Source organism: Balaenoptera musculus, chromosome 5 (genome assembly GCF_009873245.2).
Source record: "Balaenoptera musculus isolate JJ_BM4_2016_0621 chromosome 5, mBalMus1.pri.v3, whole genome shotgun sequence".
Lineage (NCBI taxonomy): Eukaryota > Metazoa > Chordata > Mammalia > Artiodactyla > Balaenopteridae > Balaenoptera > Balaenoptera musculus.
The window spans coordinates 3,397,542-3,423,195 of NC_045789.1; the positions used below are offsets into that span (position 1 = coordinate 3,397,542).

At 40.1% G+C, this 25,654-nt stretch overlaps 1 protein-coding gene across 12 annotated transcripts in view; it reads left to right on the forward strand.

Moving 5' to 3' along the window:
- The window catches only part of RAPGEF2 (Rap guanine nucleotide exchange factor 2), a 258,452-nt gene that overhangs the window by 146,803 nt on the left and 85,995 nt on the right, over positions 1-25,654 (forward strand). Inside the window, exon 1 of one of the 12 annotated variants that reach the window (XM_036853008.1) lies at positions 12,110-12,365. The exons of the other annotated variants lie outside the window; for them this stretch is intronic. Within the exon in view, the coding sequence (XP_036708903.1) occupies positions 12,306-12,365 (60 nt within the window). The 5' untranslated portion in view covers positions 12,110-12,305. Of the gene's footprint in view, positions 1-12,109; positions 12,366-25,654 lie in introns of those variants that run through there. 12 annotated transcript variants of the gene reach the window in all.

The following is a 25,654-nucleotide window of genomic DNA, read 5'->3' on the forward strand; positions in this document are numbered from 1 at the left end:
TGGTATGAAAGTATGACCTAATCATAACTGTAAAGAGTCTGTTAGACAACCTTTAAAACTGAGTTTTTGGTCTTAACGCTAATAGCGATAAGACTAGTTTTTTGGTGTCCTCACCCACTCCCATACCCTCAAAAAAAGATCCTCACCAGGAGTAATTTCAACAGCCTCCTGTGGGTGATTAATCCTTTAGATTCAGGATAATCTAATGTATTACAAATTGTTTCAGTTTGATAGTGCGAAATAAATAAACAGTACCTAGCAATGTGTTTAAAACTTCTCTAACCTTCTTACTGTTTTTCTCGAATTATATCTTTGTTATCCTCTAGTTTGAGTATCTTTTTTTCTTTTCTTTACTGGCTCCCTTTTTCCTTTTTGGTCTAAATAAATATGCTGCCTTCACTCTTTCCACTTGTCCTGCTTATGTTAAGACGCCAATGGTTGGTTTCCTTTGTCATCACCACGTGTGGTTTACTTCTCATGATGGTGCCCTGAGATTCGGTGTGCTTCAGTAATCAGCTACTGCAGCAGAATATCTGAAAGGGTAGCGCTGCCTTGGGGAAGGGACTGGAAGTTTTCCTGCTCCCAACTTTGAGATGGTAAGTTTGCCCTGGTAAGAGCTAAAATGTCCACTTGTATATTCTGTGAGGTCAGTGGTCACTAGATTCCTGCATCCCTTCTCGCTTAGAGAAGTTCCCCCTTTAGGTGATTGTCTCACTTTCTTCCCTACTGCATTTTTATCTTTATTGTAAATACCATGCTTTCTAGTAGTGTGTATGATATTTTTTTAAATTTATTTTTTATTGACGTATAGTTGAATTACAATGTTGTATTAATTACTGCTGTACAGCAAAGTGATTCAGTTACACGTATGTATATATATTCTCTTTCATATTCTTTTCCATCATGGTTTATCACAGGATACTGAATATAGTTCCCTGTGCTATGCAGTAGGACTTTGGCGTTACCTATTCTATATATATTAGTTTGCATCTGCTAACTCCAAACTCCTAATCCATCCCTCTCCCACCCTCCTCCCCCTTGGCAACCACCAGTCTGTTCTCTGTGTCCCTGATTCTGTTTCTGTTTCGTAGATAGGTTCATTTGTGGCATATTTTAGATTCCACATATAAGAGATATCATATGGTATTTGCCTTTCTCTTTCTGACTTAATTCACTTAGTGTGATCATCTCTAGTTGCATCCATGTTGCTGCAAATGGCATTATTTCGTTCTTTTTCATGGCTGAGTGTATAATACTAATATCTTATTAGTTTTGGTTTTTGTTTTTAAAAAGTCCACTGAATTGAATGGTATGTTGTAAAATTTTGGCCCAACAGATTTTTTTTTTTTTTTTTTTTTGGCTTCACCTCCTTGAAAAAGCATTACCTATAAAATACAAGCCGGCAAGAAAAATAGGTTTTGTTATACATTCGCTCCAAGGCAGCCCTTTAGTAACCATTTCATACGATGCACAGTACATTTTGCTTATGTCCACCACACTGTTGAACTAACCAGGATGATTTCTGAAGGGCCTACCTGATTTCTTGTTTCCTGTCCTGTCCCACTTTGTCTTGGGGGTTAAGTGTAGAATGAATGAGTGGATGCGACTTATTCTGGTTAGTGTTTCGTTACAGATTTATGGTTATGTGTTAATACAGTGAACTGCCACTTTATGGCACAATCAGGAGATATAATCTTCCATGAATGTGATTCATCTGGCCAGTTGTGAGCAGTTCTAACAATTATAGCTGTCTGATACATACAGTTAAATATTCTGGTCTTGTCCTTTAAAAATACCAGCATGGTAGTAATTGAAAATTTCAAAGCGCAACTAAAATATGAATAGGGTAAAATACTCTGTTTGCCTTTTTAGAGCTTTTAAGGAGAGGGAGAAATTAGATGTGTAGTTTGGGCTTTGTTTGTTTATTCATTTATTTATGAGAAGGAAGATTGAATATTGTCATCTTAAACTCATGTGGTCATGGTGGGAGGCTGGCTTCTTTTTCAAGGGAACATTTAAAAAATTTCTGTGGCATCTAAAATATTTTCTATATTGAGACAGTCTCTTCTATATTTAATTATTTTCCAGGCAAATTTACTTGGAAGCATTTCCTGTCTGGAGTATATTTAATTACATCAGATGGGCAGGCACAATTCTATTCCTGGTCGTGAAGTCCACTGATGAATGCTGCTGCTTATAAATACTGTTATTTTCATTCAGAGTGAAGATCATTGAACCATTATGAGAATTTATACATACTGATATTTATTTGAAAACCTCAGATTTAAAAAATGAAAATATGTTTGTTAAAATTAAATTCCTGAAGAGTCAGGAGAGTCTTTGGAAGCAGATAGTATTTCGTGTGCCTTTGTATACCTTTTGCACAGTGTATGTGCTGTTACGGTAGGTCCTCAGCAGTGCCCTGGTTCCATGCTGGTGTCGGTCAAACTCCCAGAATTAGCATTAGTTAGCATTTCTAGGAGAGGCATCATAGATCCACCTGCATTAACACATCTGTACAACATTAATTAATGGGTTGCCCAAACCTTGAGTGCAGCTGAATTTTTAGAATATCTTGGAAGGAATAAAATCAACCCTTATTGAATGCTTATGATATATACCGGTCGGCAGGGTGCTTTTTCATATATTTCGTCAATCAAACTTTTCTGCAGCGTTGAATGTTTGGTGATGGCATCTCCACCATTAGGATATAAGCATCCTAAGGTCAAAGGTGTCAAGTAATGTGTTCGATGTTCATGGTCACAGAGTCAAATAAAGACATAGGTCTTTTCTGTCCCTGATACAGAACATTCTTTATTTTTTAAAATGAATTTAACATATATTGCTTTTATGTTACTTAAACTTTAAATTTGATCTAAAAGAAATAAATGTCATATAATTCAACCACTTTAAATGCCTACAATTTAAATACCTTTAAAGGAAACAGGCTAGAGCACAGAATGTCCACTCTGGTAGGCTTTGGTTGATTCATCAGTCTTTTTTGTTGCAATTGGGTGTTTTCCCCTCTCGAACCATGCATCTCTCATCAATAAAGCACAGCATTTCCCCCCTCCCCCCATTTAAATAACCTTTCTAGCTTCATTCCAATACAGAAATGGGTTTTCACTGGCAATTAGTACCATTTCATAACAGAGCATGACTATGTAATTAATTAGTGTATTTTAAAAGTTAGGTCCACTAATAGTATAAGTAACAAGCCAAATCTTGCTAAAAGATCTTTTGTAAGTATGACTTTTTAACGAACTAAAACAACTTACAGTTGTCTAAAGGTAGTCATCATTTTTAGAGATAAAAACACACCGCCACAAAATTACTGACTTCTGTACCAGAAAATATTGGAAGTGTTCTAGTAGTATTTAAGAATATTGAAAATGTATATCAAATAATTTCAGGGGGTTTAAAAACCTTCTATAAAACTGATGATGTAGTTATGTATGACTTTTAATAATTCAAATTATTGCTACCATTAAGAAAAACACCTTTTACTTACCTTTTTCTAAGTTTGACGGCATTTAATCTGCAGAGTAAGGGATGTTAAAAAGAAAACCTCTAAACTATTGTCCAGTTATCACTATAATTTTTAAAAAGTAAGGGCATTTTAATATTCCCTCTCTGGCTGCCAAAGTAGGAAGACAAAGATCTCAGAATAAAGGATAGTTACCACCAGGAAATCTTATCCCAAGATAGACCATCTGAATGGAAATATCACCCCTCTTACCCCCATCTTGCTACCAGCTGATGTTTGGGACCAACCATATAGGTAAGATAACTTTAAGAACATGAAAGGATTTTAGGAATCTGCCAGTCAAACCACTTAATACAATTTAGTTTTTTCCATGTGATCACTGACATTCATCCTCTGCTTTAAGATTTTTAGTTACACTTAGCCCTGATATTTGTGAGATAGTCCATACGTAATGTGTGTCAAAATTGTACCCTACGGCCTGGTACAAAGAAAGGGTTTTGTAAATCATAGCAGTTATTGTTGCTTGTAGGAAAGGCCTAATTATTAAGAAACTTCCCTTATGTTTAGTGCAATCTGCCTCTCTGTATCTTAGTTTGTGGTTCTAGATCTCTCTTAAAGCAGCACACATGAATATTCATGTTCCATGTTCATGTAACTGTGCTTCACATACTTAATGAGACCCTGCTCTGTTCAGCCTCTTCTCTAGGTTAAACATTCCTAACTTCTTATAACTTTTCTGAACACCTTATCATCTTGCTTTTCTGCTGTTTGAACATTACAGTTACTCATTACCTGTCCTAAGTCGTGATGTCTAGAATGGGTTGCTGTAAACCACGTGCAGGCTATAGCGGAGCTTCCTGTCTCCCTCCCTCTGGGCCTCATGTGTCTGATAATGTAGCCTGAGCTTTTATTAGGGTTTTCAGTCATCGTGGAGCTTTCGGCCAGCTCCCTTTTACAGGTAGCCCTTCCCACCTCCCACCCCGCTACGAACTGTTCCTCCAGCCTGATCTTCCCTCTCCGGTACTTGTAAGAGTGACACTTTGATGGTACACATGGTACACTGTTAAATTTAGATTTGCTGGTTTTCGTCTACTCTTTTCACCTGTCAAGTTATTTAAAACACCTAATTTTGTCAGTAAGCACATTGGACATCTTTTATGGTTGCACAGCTATCCTATGTCTGTTTCCTCATCTTAAAGCTGGGGTAGTACTACTTCACAGGTGACTTTTGAAAATGTATGAGTGGAATTACTTATGCGTGTATTCTTTGAGCAATTACTGTGTGTTAAGTACTAGAGATAAAACATTTTATCATTGACAATATCAGATAAATAAAATGTTGTATGGTCCCTGCCTTCAGCTAATTTACATTCCAGTCTGTGGTCAGTATTTCTCTTTTTGTTAAATAAAAATAAGAGTGATAATTAACTACTGTGTTCGTGCACACATGTTAATCGTAAGGGAATAGGTTACATGCCAAATTAGTAACAAAGATAGTAATCGCTATTTATATTTGGATTGGTGCTCTGTGAAATACTGAAGTCAGGAGCTCACTTTCAGGCCTTGTCCTTAGACAGAGCAGTGAAATGATTTGCAACCAGTGTACAAGCACCTCCCCTCTGAGCTTGAGCATTTTGAGGTGAAGTCTGGTCTTCTTAAAACAGTTCTCGGGAATGAGGTAAACTTTGTGAAATCAGCTGTTAAAGTCTGTGCGTTTTGAAAAGCCCCGTTCTGTATCTTGGAATTTCTTACTTGCTTACAGCCTTCTTTATTTTTCTTTGTTTTTCTGCATGTCTCCATTTCATGCCATCTTTTTTTGGGGGGGGGGGGAGGGTGCGTGACCAAGGATTGAACCTGGGCCATGACAACGAAAGCGCCAAGTCCTAACCGCTGGGCCGCCAGGGAACTCCCCATTTCATGCCATCTTTTAATCGTTCTCTTCTAACGTGGCCCATGTAAATAGTGAGCATATTCATTATAGACCGGTTACATTAGTTCTCCAGTTATGAGTCAGGTGCAACATAAGCAGTTTGTTGTCAGACAGTTTTTTTTTATTAAAGACATAGCCTAAAGATTTCTTTGAATATTTCTTTAGAGTATATCTGGGTGATCTTTTTTGGACTCAACAATTCCATCTTTCTAAGTGCTAATTCAAGTAATGGTTCCTAGTATTTCTAAAGCCTTCATTTAAATTAAACTCAGGTGTGTATTCAACAGTTATTATGTATCAGGCATAGTGTTGGTGTCTCTCATTTTATTTCATAATTAAATTATTTTAAATAAAGAACCTGAAGTACCTTTTTATTGGTCGAAGTAGAAAAAATAAAAATTCTAGCCCTGATTTCCTCTGTGAGGAGGGTGTGTGGGGGGACCTGTCTGAAGTTCACCCGAGGATGAAACAGATTATGTGAAATGTAGGGATGAATTACGGTGTGAAGAATTTGTCAGATAATCAACTTTTTTTTTTTTTTTTTTTTTAGAAAGGGATCGTAATACTAATGGGATGTTTTGGGTTTAGGAAAAGAGACGTAAAACTTCTGACCGTACCTTGCACAGTTTTGCATTGGCTTGGTGCTCAGTGGGTTTGGTGTGGTCGTGTAGAAAATAGCGCTTTAAAATGTCATTTCTTTGATGAACAATAAAACATTAGGGTTCAAATTTGTAAAATTTTACGTTTCCAGATATTGAAGAATAAATTCTTCCTGCCTCTCCAACAGATTTTCTCCAACCTCTATAGTTTTTCCTCTGGGGAAGGGAGAAGAGGGAAAAAAATCAACATACGTATAGTGGATAAAGTAAATTATATTAGAAACCTGGAGTTCTATTTTGTGTTCTTCCAAACTACTAACTCTATAATCGCATACACTTTATTTTTCTGGGAAAGATGAATACATTATTTTATTGCTTCCTTGGGTTTTGACCAAGCTTAATTAAATGTTTGTAAAGCACTTGGAGATCTATGGATAAACACTATAGATATTATACGTAAATAAACACATATTAATCCTAAATGTGGTTAATAATTACTGAGAAGAACAGACCATTTTCCTCAATTTCATAGTAATTAAAAAGGGCATACTTTAGGTGGAAAAAAGCATAAATGAATATGATGGTTTTAAATTTAGCATGGAAAGGCTTAAGTAATTTCTTGAATTGTGTTATGTAATCTCTGTCTTTTGGGTCATTGTTGCTGATAATTTAGAAGTCATTAGAAGTTCTTAACACAGGCAGAAAGCTGTTATGTGGTCCTTTTTCTAGCTGGATCTATTTAATGCTATTTGCTAAATCTAGATGGTTAAGGAATAGGGTAAGTAGAACCAAATTCAGCCGAAGGGTGATTTTTTTCTTATTTGTGTAAAATCTGTAATATGGGATTCTCTTAAATCTTCAGTTCGTATTTTATGTTTGGCATATTATAACCTGGTATAATTGTATTTCATTGTACAAGGTAGTAGGGATAGTAAAATTTCAGTACTGCAATCATGAGTTTTGAAATGTGTAGGCTGTAGGCGTGGAGCCAGGTTGGGAGAGAAATCTCACCAGTCTCAGCCCAGAAAAGCGTCAGTGCCTGAGGATGTGTGACTCTGACTTCATCTCTCAGGGTCCCCGATGAGGTTAGTTTCCTCCTCCAGAGAAGTGACAGGTTTTTCTGCGAAGACAAGCAACGCGAAATCTTCCCCTAAAAGGTTGGCCGCCATCAGCATGGAGGTGATTTGACTTCACCTTGGAGACAGGTTTCTGTCACGTGGGCCTGTGAGGCATGGGCTGGATGGGTGAAAGCTGTGCAGCTTGATCATTTAGTTCTTGAGTTGCCATTGGCTTTATTTGCTTATGTAGTAAAATACACATAACATTTAAATTTATCATTTTAACCATTTTTAAGTGTCTAGTTCAGTGGCATTAAGTACATTCACCTCATTATGCAACCATCACCACCATCCATTTCCAGAACACTTCCATCTTCCCAGAAGAAGCTCCATACCCATTAAACATGACTCCTCATTCCTCCCAGCCCCTGGCCGCCTCCATTCTCCTTTCTGTCTGTGAAGTTGATTATTCTAGGTACTTCATACAAGTGTAGTCATACAGTGTTTGTCTTTCTGTGACTGAATCATTTCACTTTAGCACAGTGTCTTCAAGGCGTGTCCTTGTTGTAGCTCATTAGAGAATCTTGTTCCTTTTTAAGACCGAATATCCCATTGTACTGATACGTATATACCACATTTTGTTTATGCATTCATTCATAGATGGACGCTTGGGTTGCTTCTAGCTTTCACCTTTTTTTTTTTTTTTTTTTCAAGGTTTTATGTTTTAGAGCAGTTTCAGGTTTACAGCAGAATTGAGAAAAAGGTACAGAGATTTCCCATATATCTCTGCCCCCATGCATAGCCTCACTCACCAGGATAGTACTTTTTTTTTTTTTTTTTTTTTAACCAAGGATGATCCTACATGGACACATCATATTCATGCAAAGTCCATAGTTTACCTTAGGGTTCACTCTTGGTGTAGTACAAATGGGTTTGGACAAATGTATAATGACGTGTATCCATCATTATAACATCATACGGAATATTTTCTCTGCTCTAAAGATCCTCTGTGCTCTGCCTGTTCATTCCCAGTGCACCTCCCCTCCCTCCACAACTGCTGATCTTTTACTGTCTCTATAGTTTTGTCTTTTCCAGAATGTCGTGTAGTTGGAATCATACAGTATGTAGCCTTTGGAGATTGGCTTCATTCACTTAGTAATATGCACTTAAGGTTTCTCTATGTCTTTTCATGGCTTGATAGCTGGTTGCTTTTTTAGCGCTGGATAATATTTCACTGTCTTGACATACCACAGTTTATTTATACATTCACCTACTCAAGGACCTCTTGGTGTGGTTTCCAAGTTTTGTCAGTTATGAATAAAATAGCTATAAATATTCATGTGCAGGTTTTTGTGTGGACATAAGTTTTCAGTTGCTTTGGGTATATATCAAGGAGTGGGATTGCTGGATCATCAGGTAGAAGTATGTTTAGCTTTGTAAGAAACCACCACACGGCCTTCCAACGTGGCTGCACCATTTTGCATTCCCATCAGCAATGAGTGAGAGTTCCTGTTGCTCCACATCCTCGCCAGCATTTGGTGATGTCAGTGTCTGGGGGTTTGACCGTCCTAATAGGTGAACAGTGGCACCTCGTTATTGTTTTGATTTGCATTGCCCTGATGACGTATGGTGTGGAGCGTCTTTTCATGTCCTGATTTGCCATGTGTGTATCTTCTTTAGTGAGGTTTCTATTAAGGTCTTTGGCCCATTTTTAACTCAAGTTTTGTCTTATTGTTGAGTTTTAAGAGCTCTTTGTATATGTTGGATAAGAGTCCTTTATCAGATGTCTTTTGCAAATATTTTTTCCCAGTCTGTGGCTTGTCTTCTAGTTCCCTTAATATTGTCTTTCACAGAGCAGAAGTTTTTAATTTTAGTGAATCCAGCTTATCCATTATTTCTTTCATGCATCATGTTTGGTGTTGTATCTAAAAAGGCATCACCGTACTCAAGGTCGTCTACGTTTCCTCTTATTATCTTGTAGGAGTTCTATAGTTTTGCGTTTTACATTTAGGTCTGTGATCCATTTTGAGTTAATTTTTGTGGATGGCGTAAGGCCTGTTTCTAGATGATGATGATGATTTTTGCTTGTGGATGTCCATTTGTTCCAGCACATTTGTTGAAGAGACTCTCTTTGCTCTATTATATTGCCTTTTCCCTTTGTCAAAGAACAGCACTGTTTACTTTTAAATAATTCATTTGTCCGTTATAGAAAAATGTTTGGGATTTTTTTTGTTAGGGACTGGTTTACAAGATCAAATATGGTCTTGCTAATGTCCATTCCCAGTCACTGGGGATTTCATTCATTCAAAAAGTGTTGATTGTATACAACACGTAGCGTGCTATGCACTGCAAGTCCAGTGGCACGCAGGTAAGCATGGTGCCAGCCATGAAGGAGAGGGGTGTGTAGCAGGGGAAAAGCAAACACAAACTGCACATAATTTCGTGATTAAGCCTGAACTCACGGCATGACAGGAAAAGTGATATACAACATGATGGTAGTTTTGAGGGCATTTCACCAGTGTGTTTTGAGGGGTGGAGTAGGAGTCGGTCAGGAAAGGGAGGGTGAGGGAGAGTTCAAGGCAGAGGAAATAACATGTGAAAAGGTCCTCTTGCCCCTTCAAGGAAGCAAGAGCAGCTGAGGTGACCTGAGGGTCTGAGTGTGGGGTGAGTCTTGAAGACATGCAGGTCTTGCAGATGCCACAAGAGTTTTAGTCTGTGTGCTGAGATCAGTGGGAAGCCATGCGTGTGTCTGGGTTTGAAAAGGGGGCTCAATGGATTCAGATGAAATGACCAGAGTTTAGTTTTTAAAAGATCTCAGAGGCAGTCTGTTAAATGCGTTGAGTGGACGAGGTTAGAACTGAGTTCTATAAGGAGACTTTTGCAGTTTTCGTGGCAAAAAATAGTGATTGGAGTGGGATGGTAGTAGCGGACATGGAGAGAAATCTGAATTGTAGAGAAGGCAGAGACGTCATTAGTGGGATACTGTGACGGATCGGATGTGGAGAAGGGTGTTAAGGGTGACTTGTCGATGTCTCAGGCATTATAACAGGACCGTGGTGGTCCTTCATTTGAGAGGGCGGTGCGGTGAGGGAGTGATAGAGCCAAAGGAGGTGGTTCCTCAGAGGTTTGGGTATGAAGCGGGGAAGAGGTCAGACAGTAGCCACAGGAGAAGGTAGGATCTAGGCAAGGTTTCTGGTTTTGGTTTTGTTCCTGAGATGGGAGAGACCTAACATATTTAAAAGTGGAGAACCTCTAGTTGTGGGCGAGAGGTTGAGTGGATGATGTAAGAAGTCTATGGAAGGGGCATGCTGGGGGGAGAAGGATCCCAAGCAGAGATGTGGAAGGTCTGGCTGCCTTCAGATGTGAGGGGAGAGGAGAGAGAATGAGTGGTGTGGGAGCCGGCTTAGGGGGCAGCCGGCACGGGCAGCTCCAAAGTCAGTTACTCAGGTGGCTAGATTTTCCATATCTATTTTCGATTGTGGATACCACTTATAGATAGATGCGACCATGAGAAACGGACCAGGGCTTCCAAGCTAAAATGTCAACAGTAGTGCTGTCTTTTCAAATAACCTGCTAACCCGGGTGGAGTTCAGTGTCTGTGGTAGAATGACACAACCTTATTAAATTTCAACTTTCTACCTCTAAAAGAAGTTTGATTTGGTTTTTTAAAAAAAGCCTGAGTGGGTTTATTTTGATATTGTTTGCAAGGTGCTATGTGTGTGTGCCCGCGTGTGTGTATGGGTGTTTGTGAAAAATCACATCTTCTAAATTTATACAAAGCTTGCCTTTTGTGAATTTTTGGTGGGTACTTGTTTCCTATAGCACGGTGATATTCGAGGGTGGGGAAGAGGTCACAGCCATCCTTGTTTCTTCCCCTTGGTGAAAAAACATATTTTAGTTCAAAGCTGTTCAAGTAGGTCCTTGCTCTGCTTTCCCACCCTGTCTTCAGAGATATTATTTGGAGTCAGCAATCAATGGATTCCATCCCTCTGAGACTTGCTTAACCTACAGCCGCTGATAAAATACAGGCAAGAGCTCGTTACTTTATCTGAATTGCCCATTGCTACCTTAATGAGTGAAACGGTTAAGTAGAGGAGGGGGCGAGCCTTAAGGAATGTGTGTACCGTTTGAGCTGAATATTTCAGTGTATATAGGGAGAGGGAGGGCGAGAGAGAAATCCACTTACATCACTAGAACTGCATTGAGTGTGAGCCTTGCAGGTTAAGAGACTCCAGTGTCTTGCTTTCTGCAGGAAGCAGCAATGCCGCCTGTTTCCTAAGAGGAATTTTTTATTTAGAAAAGGAAGCTTTCTCTCTACCCAGGAAATGGCTTTCCTTGTGCGTTGCTATGCCAACTGCCTGCAGCCATGGTCCTCCAAAGTAAGCACAATAATGCAATTATATTGGTGTATTGCCTTCAGACTCATGCTTCTCAAGACTGTGTGTGTGCATGTGCCGTGTTTCCGTGAGTGGCTCTTTTGCTGGCAGTCATGCTTGTGTTGAGTGTAAGGGACAGGCATCATTAGATCAAATGTCCATCAGTGTCATGCCGCTGAGATTAATTGTGCGAACCTGGTTAGTGGGGTGGGACAGAGATCACCGGTCACCGCTCCGTCAGCATCACTGGCAGCCAGGGAAGAGGTCCCGATTCACACGCTCTGCCCTGGTTCTTCCTTTCTTTCTCTTTCTCCTTTCTTCCGTGGTCGAAGGGGTCCGTATGTGTGATTGCAAATGAGACGAGAGTGTTAACAATGCTTGGCTGAGTGCTGAAGACTGGTTCCTCCACCGCCCCGACTAAGATCATTCTGTAGGAAGCCTTTTGGAGGGGAGTCTCTGTGCAGTCAGCCATTTTAGCTTTTTTTTTTTTTTTTTTCTTCCCCCTTTTCTTTTGCCTCTCGTTCTCCAGTCTCAGAAATGATCTTGTTCTCCGGGAGGACTGAGAGCTGGGTAAGGTTTCCTCAGTCACGTCGTAGCCGGAGGTGGCTAGAGTTTCAGTGTTATAAAAATGGAGACCGGCAGGGTCTTGCGGATGCCTTGTCTGGTCCACAAGTGTGAGGGTTTTCAGCTCACCGGTAGTGAGACTTGAAGCTGCAGCCGGCTCTCCTCCTCCTCTTTTTTTCTTTCTTTCTTTTTCATTTTTCTTTTAATTCGGTGCTGTCATTGGGGTGGCTTGGCATCCACGAGAGACCGGTGCATGATGTGTAAATTCAGTCCAGCGTATGTTTCTTCGTTATGAAACCACTAGCAATTCCAGCTAAGCATGGAGTTATGGGCCAGCAGGAGAAACATTCAGTAAGTACCTCAAACGCCGCTGTGCTGTGCTTCCACCTCGCGTCATAGAGAACGGCTTTAAAATGGGGGTGATCGCTGTGTCTCTTCAGGGGAGGCATGTTTTTTAGAGGGTCTGAGAGTCTGCTTGGAGGAGGGAGGGTGAGTTACAGCAGGCTTGTTCTTCCAGTTTTGCTGTGATTTAACCATTTTTTTTCAACAAGACCAGCAGTCCATTTAAAGCAAGATCACAAACACTGTGAAACACTGGACGGCTGATTTTTATAATCAGAAATTAAAACTTGGCAATTCAGCTTTAACTTAGCACTCGAATAGTTTCTTAAAAATATTGGTACCGTTGAATTTAATGAGAGATCATGAAAAGGTTACTGGGAACAGGCGTCTGTAGTACGGAATTCACATGTAGGCTTGAAGGAGGGAGGAGAGCTTTGGTTATTGATTTGCTAATAAAACCATCAGTGGGACTCATCTGACTTCTTAACGTGAATTAACAGGTGATGAGAACACAGAATTTTTTTCTTTTTTTAATGCCACAAGTATCGCTTCTTTATAATTGATCCCATGAGTCAGCTCTGCATTTGTCACGCTGAAATCCCACAGGCAGCTCCTGCTGTTTGTGAGAAACACTTTTCTATGGTTAATACCAAGTCCGAGCCTCCTGTTCCAGGAATGTGAGTTCTCACTTTGCTGCCTTTATATCACCATGTTGGAAGTTTTCTGCCATCATACTAATTCATATGTGTGTGTCATATATATATATATATATTTAAATGTCCCAAATGAAAATGCATATATTTAAGCAGCTTATATAGTAGTTAGTCTAAGTATTTTTAAAATGCCTATTTTTATATTCTGGCATCTAGCAAGTACTCTATTAGGGTGTAGGAATTATCTTTTATGTATACTAAAAAGATTGAGATGTTCAACTCTGAAAATGGAGATAAATCTCTGAGGCTTTGAAAATTTATAGACAGAAGACCATGAATTAGAATACTTAGATGCCTAGGTTTATGGATCTAATTTGGTTTTGTTCACCATCACGAACAGAACTGTTAACTAAATCCGAGAGGTTTTTCTTAGACGAAGCTACCCATAAGGCATCGCCCTGCACGCCCAGAGAGTGGTGGGATGTTCCCGGGCAGTGGCTGTGTTGCAGGCGTGTTGTGATGCAGGACTTGGCGCCCAGCCCCCTCGTAATGAGATCCTTGTGGTACCTCGCTAATTAAATCTCTCCGGATCAGATCCCAAAAAAGACCAGCCTTATACTTAATTTCACTAATAAGAAAGGTTGTTGTAGAGAAGTTCTACTCGGGTTAGATTTTAGTAACGGGGCCCCTGACGTGAAGGTCCTCCGCACTCGGGATTTTTCCCAGGGACCAGTAAGGTGTGTTACTTAAACTGCACTTGAGGAACCTCAGAAGCAAAGTTCAGATCACAGGCTCTTTGTTTACCTTTTTCACATGTCCTTTCTCAGAGTGGGGGGAGGGGCTTACTGAAATGAGTAATAATATAATTTTAATGAACAAAGAAAATAGTTTACTGGCGAGGGAAGAAAAAGTAGGACTAGATTTATGAAAAGGAGCAGTTGGGGCAGGTAATACCAAACAGTGTGTAGACGCCTATTCCATAAAGCGTATTTATTTCCTAACAGGTGCTTTACGTTTTAGTGAATTCCAGGGTAATGCTTTGACAAAAGTAACCCCAGCCATAAAATAGCTTTGAGTCAAGTGATATCTAGAAAGCGTGTCAGTGGTATCTCCCACCGTATTTCTGTTACAAATTGAAGTCCTGGAGTTCGCCGCCCAGATTATCCTCTGGGGCAGGGTTGTCACTTGGTGCCCTCAGGATCTTGCTACTTGCTCCTTGTTGCTGAGACCTTTGGTTATGTAGACTTTGCTGGTTAATGAGCAGACCTTTAAGGCTTTAATTTTATGCAGGAGGTGAAAAGGAGAGCAGTGTCCCAGCTCTCACATAGTAGGTGACTCAGTAAATAGCTGTTGAGCAGACATGAGTGGGACACCCCTCTTTTGACCTATGAGGCTTTCTGAGGATAATGTCAGAGCTCATTTTAAATGCGTGAAGTTTGGTAACATCACAAATAACTTCCATTTTCGCCTCTTGGAAAAGTCTGTGGCTTTTTAAGTGGCTTTGCTTCTTCTTCTTTTTTTTTCCCTAAAATTTTATTTATTTATTTATTTTAACATCTTTATTGGAGTATAATTGCTTTACAATGGTGTGTTAGTTTCTGCTTTATAACAAAGTGAATCAGTTATACATATACATATGTTCCCAGATCTTTTCCCTCGTACATCTCCCTCCCTCCCACCCTCCCTATCCCACCCCTCTAGGTGGTCACAAAGCATCGAGCTGATCCCCCTGTGCTGTGCGGCTGCTTCCCACTAGCTATCTATTTTACATTTGGTAGTGTATATATGTCCATGCCACTCTCTCACCCTGTCACATCTTACCCTTCCCCCTCCCCATATCCCCAAGTCCATTCTCTAGTAGGTCTGTGTCTTTATTCCCGTCTTGCCACTAGGTTCTTCATGACCTTTTTTTTTTCTTCCTTAGATTCCATATATATGTGTTAGCATACTGTATTTGTTTTTCTCTTTCTGACTTACTTCACTCTGTATGACAGACTCTAACTCCATCCACCTCACTACAAATACCTCCATTTCGTTTCTTTTTATGGCTGAGTAATATTCCATTGCATATATCTGCCACATCTTCTTCATCCATTCATCTGTCGATGGACACTTAGGTTGTTGCCATGTCCTGGCTATTGTGAATAGAGCTGCAATGAACATTGTGGTACATGACTCTTTTTGAATCATGGTTTTCTCAGGGTATATGCCCAGCAGTGGGATTGCTGCTCAACATCACTAATCATTAGAGAAATGCAAATCAAAACTACAATGAGGTATCATCTCACACCGGTCAGAATGGCCATCATCAAAAAATCTAGAAACAATAAATGCTGGAGAGGGTGTGGAGAAAAGGGAAGCCTCTTGCACTGTTGGTGGGAATGTAAATTGATACAGTCACTATGGAGGTTCCTTAAAAAACTAAAAATAGGCTTTGCTTCTTTGACTACGGAAGTGAGTGAGATACTAAAAGGAACAACATTGAATCGGGGGCTTTTTTTGAAGCTGTGGTTGAGCAGGGGTAAACTCAGTTTTTCTACTTTGTGAGAATCTTTCAGATCTTACAGGCTTTTATTCTTTCCCTGTTGAGCGCCATGCGTTCTCTCAGCTGCTGGCGCTTAATAGGTGCACAGTAAACACTGCTGACTTTCTCATCTGAATGAATTTGGGTTCGTGAAGCCCCATGTACCCTTTACACTAGTGCCTTGTATACGTTTTGTCACCTCTCCTCCCTGTCCTGGTCCCACCTGGCCAGGTGTGAACACCTGTGCGCCGCCGAGACGGCCCCCAGCACCGGGCTCTGTTCTCACCGCCGCCTGGCGCTCAGTCCGTCTCCAGGGGAGCCTTGTGATTTGGGGGCTTTTGACAATAAAAGGAGATTATTAACATTTAAAAAATGTATGCTAAAACTACATTTCAAAAAGACTGCTCTGGAACCCTAGTGGCACAGAGTGTTCATAGATGTTACACAAGAAAAGTTGCACAGGCTTAGGAAGTTGGGGGAAACCTGGGGGTGACAGGAAAGGGCCGTTGCTCCGTTTACTGGCTGTTCCGTGTTCTACCCGCCCCCCTGCCTTTTTGCCCACCTCAGATGAGCTGGCGGGAGGAGGGTGCCTTCAGCGTGCTTCTGAAAGTTGTGCGATACACGATGACTTAGAAACTTCGTAAATGTTTTACGTGAATCACTTAAAATAAATCAACTTGGTATTATCAAACTGATCATCTAGTTGTCCTTTGCACATTTTATAGAAATTATTGATATATGTAGTGCGTTGTCCTTACAATAAATGAGACTTCAGTCATGATGAAATGATGATTTTTAAAAAGTGGTTTATGTAAGAAAATGCCTACTTAAATGCAGGGAATAAACAGCAATAGCTATCATTTATTGAGTGCTTATTGTATGACAGGCACTATACTACATATTATCTGAATTATCACAACAACCCTTTAAAGAAAGATTTATTATCACCTTTTTAGAGGTGATGAAAATGAGGCTTTGCGAGATTAAGAAATACCTTTTTCCCAGGCCTGTAGGCGGTGGGACCATCCCTGGAGCCCGGGTGTGTCTGATTTCACAGCCCTGCTTTAACCACCACCCTGTACTGCTTCTCCTCCTGTGGCCAAATTTAGTCTAAATCAGGTGTTTGGATTGTATACGTATCAGAGCTGATGTTAATTATTGGAATACACGACTTGAAAAAAATGCTTTTCTTCGGCTGCTCTTGTTTTTCCTGGTATGTGTGACATTCCAAGTTCATATAAAAGGGCAACACGGGCTTCCCTGGTGGCGCAGTGGTTGAGAATCTGCCTGCCAGTGCAGGGGACACAGGTTCGAGCCCTCGTCTGGGAAGATCCCACGTGCCGCGGAGCGACTAGGCCCGTGAGCCACAACTACTGAGCCTGCGCGTCTGGAGCCTGTGCTCCGCAACAAGAGAGGCGGCGACAGTGAGAGGCCCGCGCACCGCGATGAAGAGTGGTCCCCACTTGCCGCAACTGGAGAAAGCCCTCGCACAGAAACGAAGACCCAACACAGCCAAAAATAAATAAATAAATAAAATTTAAAAGAAATCTATTTATAAAAAAAAAAAGGGCAACAATATCATGATCAAAATTATTTTACAAACTTAAAAAAAATAGTTTTATAGAACGATTTGATAGATGCAGTCAGTAAGCTTCTGTCCTTTTTGATGTGCTCTTGAGGGTTGAGTTGGGATGATAGGAATAGATGCCATTTAGCCCAGTTCCTTCTTCCTCCGGCTCTTCTGTGTCTGGCCCTGGTGTGTACCTTCTCATGTTTAATTGCTGCTTAACTCTTTAGGCATAAACTTGATGCCCGTACTTCCTCTGCGCCCTTTGTAACTTCAGACGGCCTGACCGTGGCCGCCTGTGCTCCGCGGGCAGCCCTGAGCCTGGCGGTTCCACGTCCCCGTTTCTGCCTCGGTAGAGTCTGCGTCTGCCACGGAGCCCGACTTCTGCTCACGACCACCTCTCTGAAGTCCACGCTGGCCGTGGCTCGTCTGTAGCCACAGGTCATCGTTTCATGAGTCTGAGTTCCTACTGGTCACCGAGGACCTCTGTAATCTACATTCTCTCTCTTAGGAGCATATTTTTTTCCCAGCTGTGCTCTTTTCGCTTAGGACAAGTTGCTCTGATTACAGATGCTAAGGGCTCCTTATCTTTTCCGATTTCTCAGCCTGCAGTGTTCTGTGCTTGACTTTCATTTGCTCCTTGTTTCTGTTCATATTTATCTCTGCTTCCTCTGAATAATGATTTAGTGCCACTTAATATGTAAGTCTTCATTTTATTAATTGTTGTAATTGCTTTGGTCTCTGCGGTGAGTTGAGACATCGTATCTGGAGTGAATTCTCCCCCTTCCTCATACCAGGTGTGAAGAATATGGTTGGAATTCAGAACTGGTTATCAACTGTTAAGAGTACAGAATAGAGAAGGCTTTTCTAGGATGGAAGAATAGCAAGTGAGGGTCCACGGATATGAGGAATTAGAAGGTTATGAGAAAAACAATGAGATCATCGCTATTGGAATGGATTATGTCAGCGAGAGTAGGTCAATACAGGTGACAGAGAGGAAGGCGTTAGGACACTTGACAAATTAATGGCTATAATATGAAGATCCAGCGAAGGAGTGTCACCTCCTCCTCCCCCCCCCACCCCCCTCCTGTCTTTAACTAGAAAAGATTCAAGGAAACTCAATTTTGAAAAAATTGCTTTCATCCTACCATGACAATCTGACCTTGTCTGTAAACATTGGGTAGAGTGTCTTTTTAATATAATTTGATTGATGCATTTTCCTTAGCAGGGTAGAAAATAGCACCAAGATTAATCGTAGGTGTTAAGTTACACCTCTTTTGGGTTAAGACTCTACCTCTTCTTTATCTGATCTTTATTTTGTCTATTATGACAGATATATTTCCTGGGATGAAATAAACTATCTCTTGGGGAGGTTTTCCACTGTGCTAGCTAACAGAGGCCTGAGAGGAAGCAATATCCTATTGTTTTATTCAAGGACAAGGTCATCTTGCCTTGGATTTGGGCCAAGAAACCCTGGCAACAAATAATAGATCTTTTTACCCTGTTAGAAGTAAAGAAATATGTTTTAAGACCTTGCCAATGCATTGCATACACAACTTGTATGTATAAGATTGAAAAAAGCTCTATCTCATTGTAGGACATGTTAAAGAAGAATCCTTACTTTTAGTCAAAAGAAGAAGCATACTTTCCATCCTTGCTTTTAAACATTGTTTGGTAATGATCGATTTAAATATAGACTACATAAAAATAAAATCAATTAAGATTAGTTGGAAAAGAGAATGATCAATTAAAAAAAAGAATACTCAAAATGCATCTTATTAGAATATCAAGTATTTCTTCTTCAACTATTTAATCATAGTAAGACTAAAGTTACAGTTTTAATTCTAATTTAAAATATCATACTTTATATGTTTGAAATACTGATATTAAATTTAAACCAAAATAAATACTCTGTAAATTTGGTCATGTAGATATAATTATCCCTGAAATTTCTTTAGTCCATTTCCTTGATTTTAGGCCTGACCATACTCTTAAATATTTTATTCAGGTAATCTGTTTAAGAATCCTTTCAAGAGTGATGGTTGAGTTTCCTTCTTTTTTCCTGTGCTTAATAATCATGTAAAAATTATTTTTATTTAATTTAAATCCTTAATAAAGTACCTTTTAGTGCTTACTTTATGTACCTAGTGAAAAAAAAGGCAACTTAACTACTGTCAGGTCTGTAGCAATCTTCTCTAAACTTTTGAAAACTTTTCCTACTTAGATCAAATGACCATTTTATCTTTATCCATATATTTTATTTGGATTATGATTTAGTTATAAGCTTTAAAAATTTTTTTTAAAACAGAAGAAAATGAGTGTCATTATATACATAGCGGTATACTCATGAGGGAGAGTGGGGTGCAAGTGTGTGTGTGTGTGTGTGTGTGTGTGTGTGTGTGTGTGTGTGATTTAAATGAAAGTTAGTAAATGTTCTCAAGGTCTCTGTTAATTTCCTTGTCCTAAGATCTTTGCTTTCTCTGACGTCCTTATTTCTCTTCATCATTAAGAAATGGTCTTTATTTTCGGAGGTCTGACTGACACATGCTTGTGATTGTTTCCATGTACGGTATTAAAATGCCAGGGCTATTAGTACTATCTTAGGTGTTACACAGAACGAGTTAAATAAAAGTGTCTATTTTGGGGAACATAGATAAGAAGCTTGTTCAAAAACATACAAGAGACCATAAATGCACATTTACACGCTAAAGCACGTAAAGAAATGATGCAAGAGAACACTCGCACCAAAGCATCACATAGAGTGTAGCACACACGCTGGCCTCTCGGGCCCTTGGTCCCTGCCCCTCCCTTTCCTGCTGGTCTAGAAACACCCTGGCCACACAGAACTGGTCACTTGTCAACCTCTGCCATTTCTTCTTGTTGACCAAACCTCCAGCATGGGCCTTTTATGTTAGTTATGCTGTGTTTCTCTCTCTCTCTCTCTCTCTCTATATATATATATATATATATACACATGGCGTGTGTGTATATGATACATAATGATCTTATTTACTTGGAGTCTGTGATAATGTCATATCCGCATAATGTATCGGTCAACCCCCAATCAGTGTTTCTTCTGTCAAGTCATTATACACATATTCCCCACGTGCTTCAGATCTCCTCACTTCATTTCAGTATACCAGATCCTCTTTATCACTTACACTACCTGCTCATTATAAAGGCTGTTCTCAGAGACATCATAGGCATGGACTCACTTTACAGTTTTTGATCAATAAAGTGACAATCTGAAAAACACTTCTGAGTTAGTAAGGTACGTGTTCTTCTTTAGTGAATTCCGAAGAAGTACATTACTGGTTTATAATGTTGACTTGCTTTGATTATAAAATAAAACATACCCCCCTTATGTATGCATGTGTTTCATGCATGTGTGTGTGTTTGTGTAAACATGATTAATCCAGAATCTCATCTCTAATTTAGGTATGTAGAAAAAGCTAGAATTCTGTAATGTATTGATAGAGGGTAATTTTCAGGGATGTCTGAAAACATGTGTAATCTCCTCTGATAACCATTTTATTTTCTTACAGCTCTAATTTAAAGATCTTAAAAATACAGATCATGATGGGGGCACCTTATTATGGGTTATCTCCGATAGGTGAACATTTCACTAATTTTAAGTTCTAGCGCACAACTTCACACCTTTCATAATAAAAGACAGTGAAACACGGCTGTAAAAAAGGCGTAGAATTGTAACCTTTGATTGTCTCTATTCTGCTAGAAAAAAAAGAATGGGTTCAACCTGACATTTTTACTCTAAGTTTTAATAGTGAAAGCGCTCTCTTTTTTACTTTCCTCAGTAATTAAGAAAAATTTGGAGTTAAGTGGGAGTGTCGTGGCATGTAGTTTTTCTGAGTTTTCTGAAACCGAGAACTTCATAGTACCTTTAATATTGGTGAAAAAGATTGCTTCAAGTTGTCAGTAAGGATCTGGAAGGCTTCTGTAGTTACCGGGCCTACAGTGTCTGGGTTGGTGGGGACGGAGCGAGGTTGGCAGAAGTTGAATGGTGAGCACAATTTACATGTCAGGTTTCCAGTAACTGAGAATGTGAAGGATGAAATTAACTTTTTCTTTATGGCTAATTAATCTTAGACTTACTTGTTGTCTTAAAAGTATACTTTTCTTATTTTAAATGGCAATTTAAAAATATAAATATAATACTTTCATATTAACGTATAAGGTCTCCTATTTGTTATTGAAATTCATTCCACTTGTGGAAACAATCAAATGTCAAAATCATACTACTTTAGGGATAATATTTACCTAAATATAAAACTGTTTTATTTACAAGAGTTACCCTTTGAATAGCAAAGCTAAATTTCAGTGCTTGTTTTGTGTTATGGCTATTTAGGTGTCAGTTTGGTCTGTGGTTTGTCCATTATTAATTTTGTTCATTATTTATAATTTAAAAAAATACATAGCTATACATGTGTTTATTAAAGAAAAAATAGAAAACAGATGAAGACAAGGACAGAAAAAGAATCACAATTTTACTACCCAGATAACCATTGGTAACATTTTGATACATAGCCTCTTATTGTAGAAATGTTTTGTTTTGTTTTGTTTCTAATTTATTTAATTTATTTATTTTTGGCTGTGTTGGGTCTTCGTTGTGGTGCGTGGGCTTCTCATTGCGGCGGCCTCTCTCGTCGTGGAGCACGGGCTCTAGGCACGTGGGCTTCAGCAGTTGTGGCACACAGGCTCAGTAGTTGTGGCTCGTGGGCTCTAGAGCACAGGCTCAGTAGTTGTGGCGCACGGGCTCAGCTGCTCCGCGGCATGTGGGTTCCTCCCGAACCAGGGCTCGAACCCGTGTCCCCTGTATTGGCAGGCGGACTCCCAACCCCTGGACCACCAGGGAAGTCCCAGAAATGTTGTTTATATTATACCATAGCATAAAATCTGGCACTGATATTTGTTCTAGATTTCTCCCAACCCCCAAATATATGTAGAAGGTATATTTAAGGACAACTTATTTAAGAGACACGTTGTAACTATTATGAAGCTTCTATCATGAACTGCTTTGTCTACTTTGTAGTTTTAAAGTTTGCCATATAATATACATTAATATGTAACATGATATATGTATTATATATAATGTAGTATATATAATATATACATAAAATTGAGGGAAAAGTTACTTACTTAAAACCTTCTTTAGTTACTGTTAGAATTCCATTCCAATATGGGAAAGAAAGAATCCAGTGTGATTTTAATAAAGTTTACTGTAGTCATACCATTGTGCTTTTCTTGAAGTGGATGCAAAATTTTAAGATACAAAAAGTCAATATTAAAGTGTCAAAAGAAAAAGAAGTGAACTTTCAAATAGCTTAGTTAGCTAAAGAAAATATTGATATAAACACCTGTGGCAACATTCCTTTCCTCTTCCCATTCCACTGGATAGCATGTCTTTTACCACTGAAATCCTTTGTGTTCCTTTTAGTTGGGCATATTTCCAGACTTCTTTCCCCTTCATTATCCTGTTTTCGTTTTGCCCCCCCTGAAAAAAATTAACAAACTGATATAAGTAAGATTTAAAGAATGTCTTTGAAGAAGCAAGCATCACAGAAGTTGATAGTAGTGACATTAAATTAAAAGTTCATTTTGCTCTAGAAAAAGAGCTATGGGTAACCTAAATGCCTCTCAGTTTTTTCTCAGAGTAAGAAACTACCTAAGGTCTGTCTTTGAATAGAAGAGGAGAATAGAGGTTGTAGTTCTCATTTAACAAAAGTGTCTTCAATATTAGTGGAATAAAATGTCAAAATAAACTGAGTACTTTTTAAATTAGTAGCTGGTAAGAAGTAAGTCTGTATTGATGTGAAAAGTATCTGGATTAAAAGAAATACATTAAAATTAATGTAAAATTAATTAAAAATTACAGAAAGTTATTAACATTACTCTTGTCCTTTTTTAATCGAAGTTTAATTTTGTCCATTTTGAAATTATATGTTCTACCTATTGCCTTTTGAAAAGAGAAAATTAATAACGAAACAATATATTTTGAATGTTTTCTTGTGGGTTTTATCCAGATTTCTATAAAAGTGATTTTAAAATATGGTTTGAAAATTTTGCCTCTGGTTGGAAGTAACATATATTTAAATGCTGGGTGAGCAGTAGGGCCAAAAAATACATAGGAGCCCCCCGGCAGGAATGTCACTTGTGACTCAAGTAGATGAAGAAGGAAATAAGACTTGAGCTGTGCCACAAACAGGGGTGGGAGACAAGTGAGGTGTAAAGAGAAAAGAAAACGGGGCTATTAGCAAGGCAAGAGGAATGAGCTGAAGCAGTGAATCGAAAGTGTCTGGGTACAGTTAAGGAACAGTGAGTGGGACTTCCCTGGTGGCACAGTGGTTAAGAATCCGCCTGCCAGTGCAGGGGACACGGGTTCGAGCCCTGGTCCGGGAATATCCCACATACCGCAGAGCAACTAAGCCCGTGCACCACAACTACTGAGCCTGCGCTCTAGAGCCCGTGAGCCACAGCTACTGAGCCCGCGTGCCACAGCTACTGAAGCCTGCACGCCTAGAGCCCGTGCTCCGCAACAAGAGAAGCCACCGCAATGAGAAGCCCGCGCACCGCAGTGAAGAGTAGCCCTCGCTCGCCGCAGCTAGACAAAGCCTGCACGCAGCAACGAAGACCCAACGCAGCCAAAAATAAATAAATAAATAAATTTATTTTTTTTAAGAAAAGGAACAGTGAGTGGATCAGTGTGGCTGGCGTGGCCGGCATGGAGGGGCAGCTGGGGGTGCAGGTTGATGAAGGAGGGGCCTTTGAATGTCAAGTCGTAGAGCTTTGGCCTCGTGCTGTCGACTTATGTAGTAATTAGAAAGCCATCAACGGTAAAATACAAGGAAATAAAAGTGCGATGTGGGATAACCGTGTTCGTGATTTTGGTTGCTGAAGTCTGGGCTTTGTGTTAGGGCTTCCTTTAGGGCGGCTGGTTGTCAAACCATCTGTGTTAATCTGCACGTAGTTGGCTAATCTAAGGCACTGGGGGTTGGTTCACTTGACTTTCAAGGACCCAGGATTTTCTTTTCATTGACTGTAAGGCGGATCCCGGTTTCAAAGATGTTAAAATTAAAAAGGAAACTCTGCGTCTTAGAATCTGTGAAATGTACTACTAGCCACATTAGTATAATGGTGTGCCTAATGTGGCAATATCTATGTTACAAGAAGAGCAGTGGGCTTATAGTTGTGGAACTAGATGTACCAGATGACTTGTTTGAGGGAAATGTGTTCTGTGTTTGGTCTCGGGTATCTGAGTGTGAGGAAGTCTTGGCTCCTGTCTTAGACCTGCTCACAGACTAGGAGCAGAGAGAGACGCGCTGACACGTGCCCGGAGTCTTGTGGATGGGGGGCAGGGAACGTGCCGGCAGCTGGAGCCCACCAGGTGCATGAGGTTGGACGTGGGGGGCAAGGGCGTTTCAGGCAGATGGACTTGGAGGTTTTCACTAGAGCCTCAGAGTCATCCTGATGGAAGAGGAGAAGCCCAAGGTGAAGCGGGGTTGGAGCTGCCCTGCTCTCACATTCAGTGCCAGACTCTCGTCGTTGATAGAATGCTGTTGTTCCTACCGCAAAGGAGCCTGAATCCTGAAACACACTGAAATGTTGGGGCTGGCCAGAAAGTTCGTTCGGGCTGTCCCAGCCGTTCTGGGGGGAACCCGAACGAACTTTTGGGCCAACCCGATAACGACCCAGGGATCTGCAGGAGCTCCCAGGACTTCTCCGGGGCTGGGTGGGGGGATCTCAGTGAGAACACGATGCTGCTCCCGGTGACCCATCTGTAAACACAACCCAGTGCGGGAAATAGTTTGTACCCGTGGTCATGAAGGCTGTCCTCTGACCAGCTGTAACCCTCGTGAAGAAAGTTGCACGAAGGGAAGGGATGACTAAGAACCGCAGCCCCGTGAGCAGAGCAAGACTTCAGAGCCAGGAGCCCGGATCTACGTTCTGGCTTCACCGCTCGCTGTGTGATGCTGGCTAAGTGTGCAGCTCTTCTAGTACATGGACTCCCCCTTTGTCAAATGGAGGTAAATGGCTGTGTGGCGACTAGAGGTAAAATCTGTGAAGTGCTTAGAGCGATGCACGGCCCATCACAAGCACAGTTCTTAGGTTTTTTAAAGCTGTTGTTTGTCCAGAAGGTAAGGAAAATTAAATCTGTCGCGCAGGTGGGTCAGAGACTGTGCGTTAGGTTTTCCCTTGGCTTAGATGACGTGTCCTTGAGTTGATGCGCTTTGTTTTCTCTGCAGTTCCATACCCAGCAAGCAACCTTCTGTTGATTATTCAATATTAGAGTAAAAAAATAATAGCAATAATGTCATTAGCTAAAGTGGAAGGCTTTCTGTGTTCTTAGGCAATGTTCTACAATAGAAGTATTATCCCCTTTTTATACGTGAAGAAATTAAGGCATAGAGCGGTAAAGTAAGTTTCCCAAAGTAATACAGCTGATACATGGTGGAGCCAATGGCAGTCTCTCCTTGTACATGCAGACACACACACCCACACACGTGTGCACATGCAGATCTATTTGTGGAAGCTACAT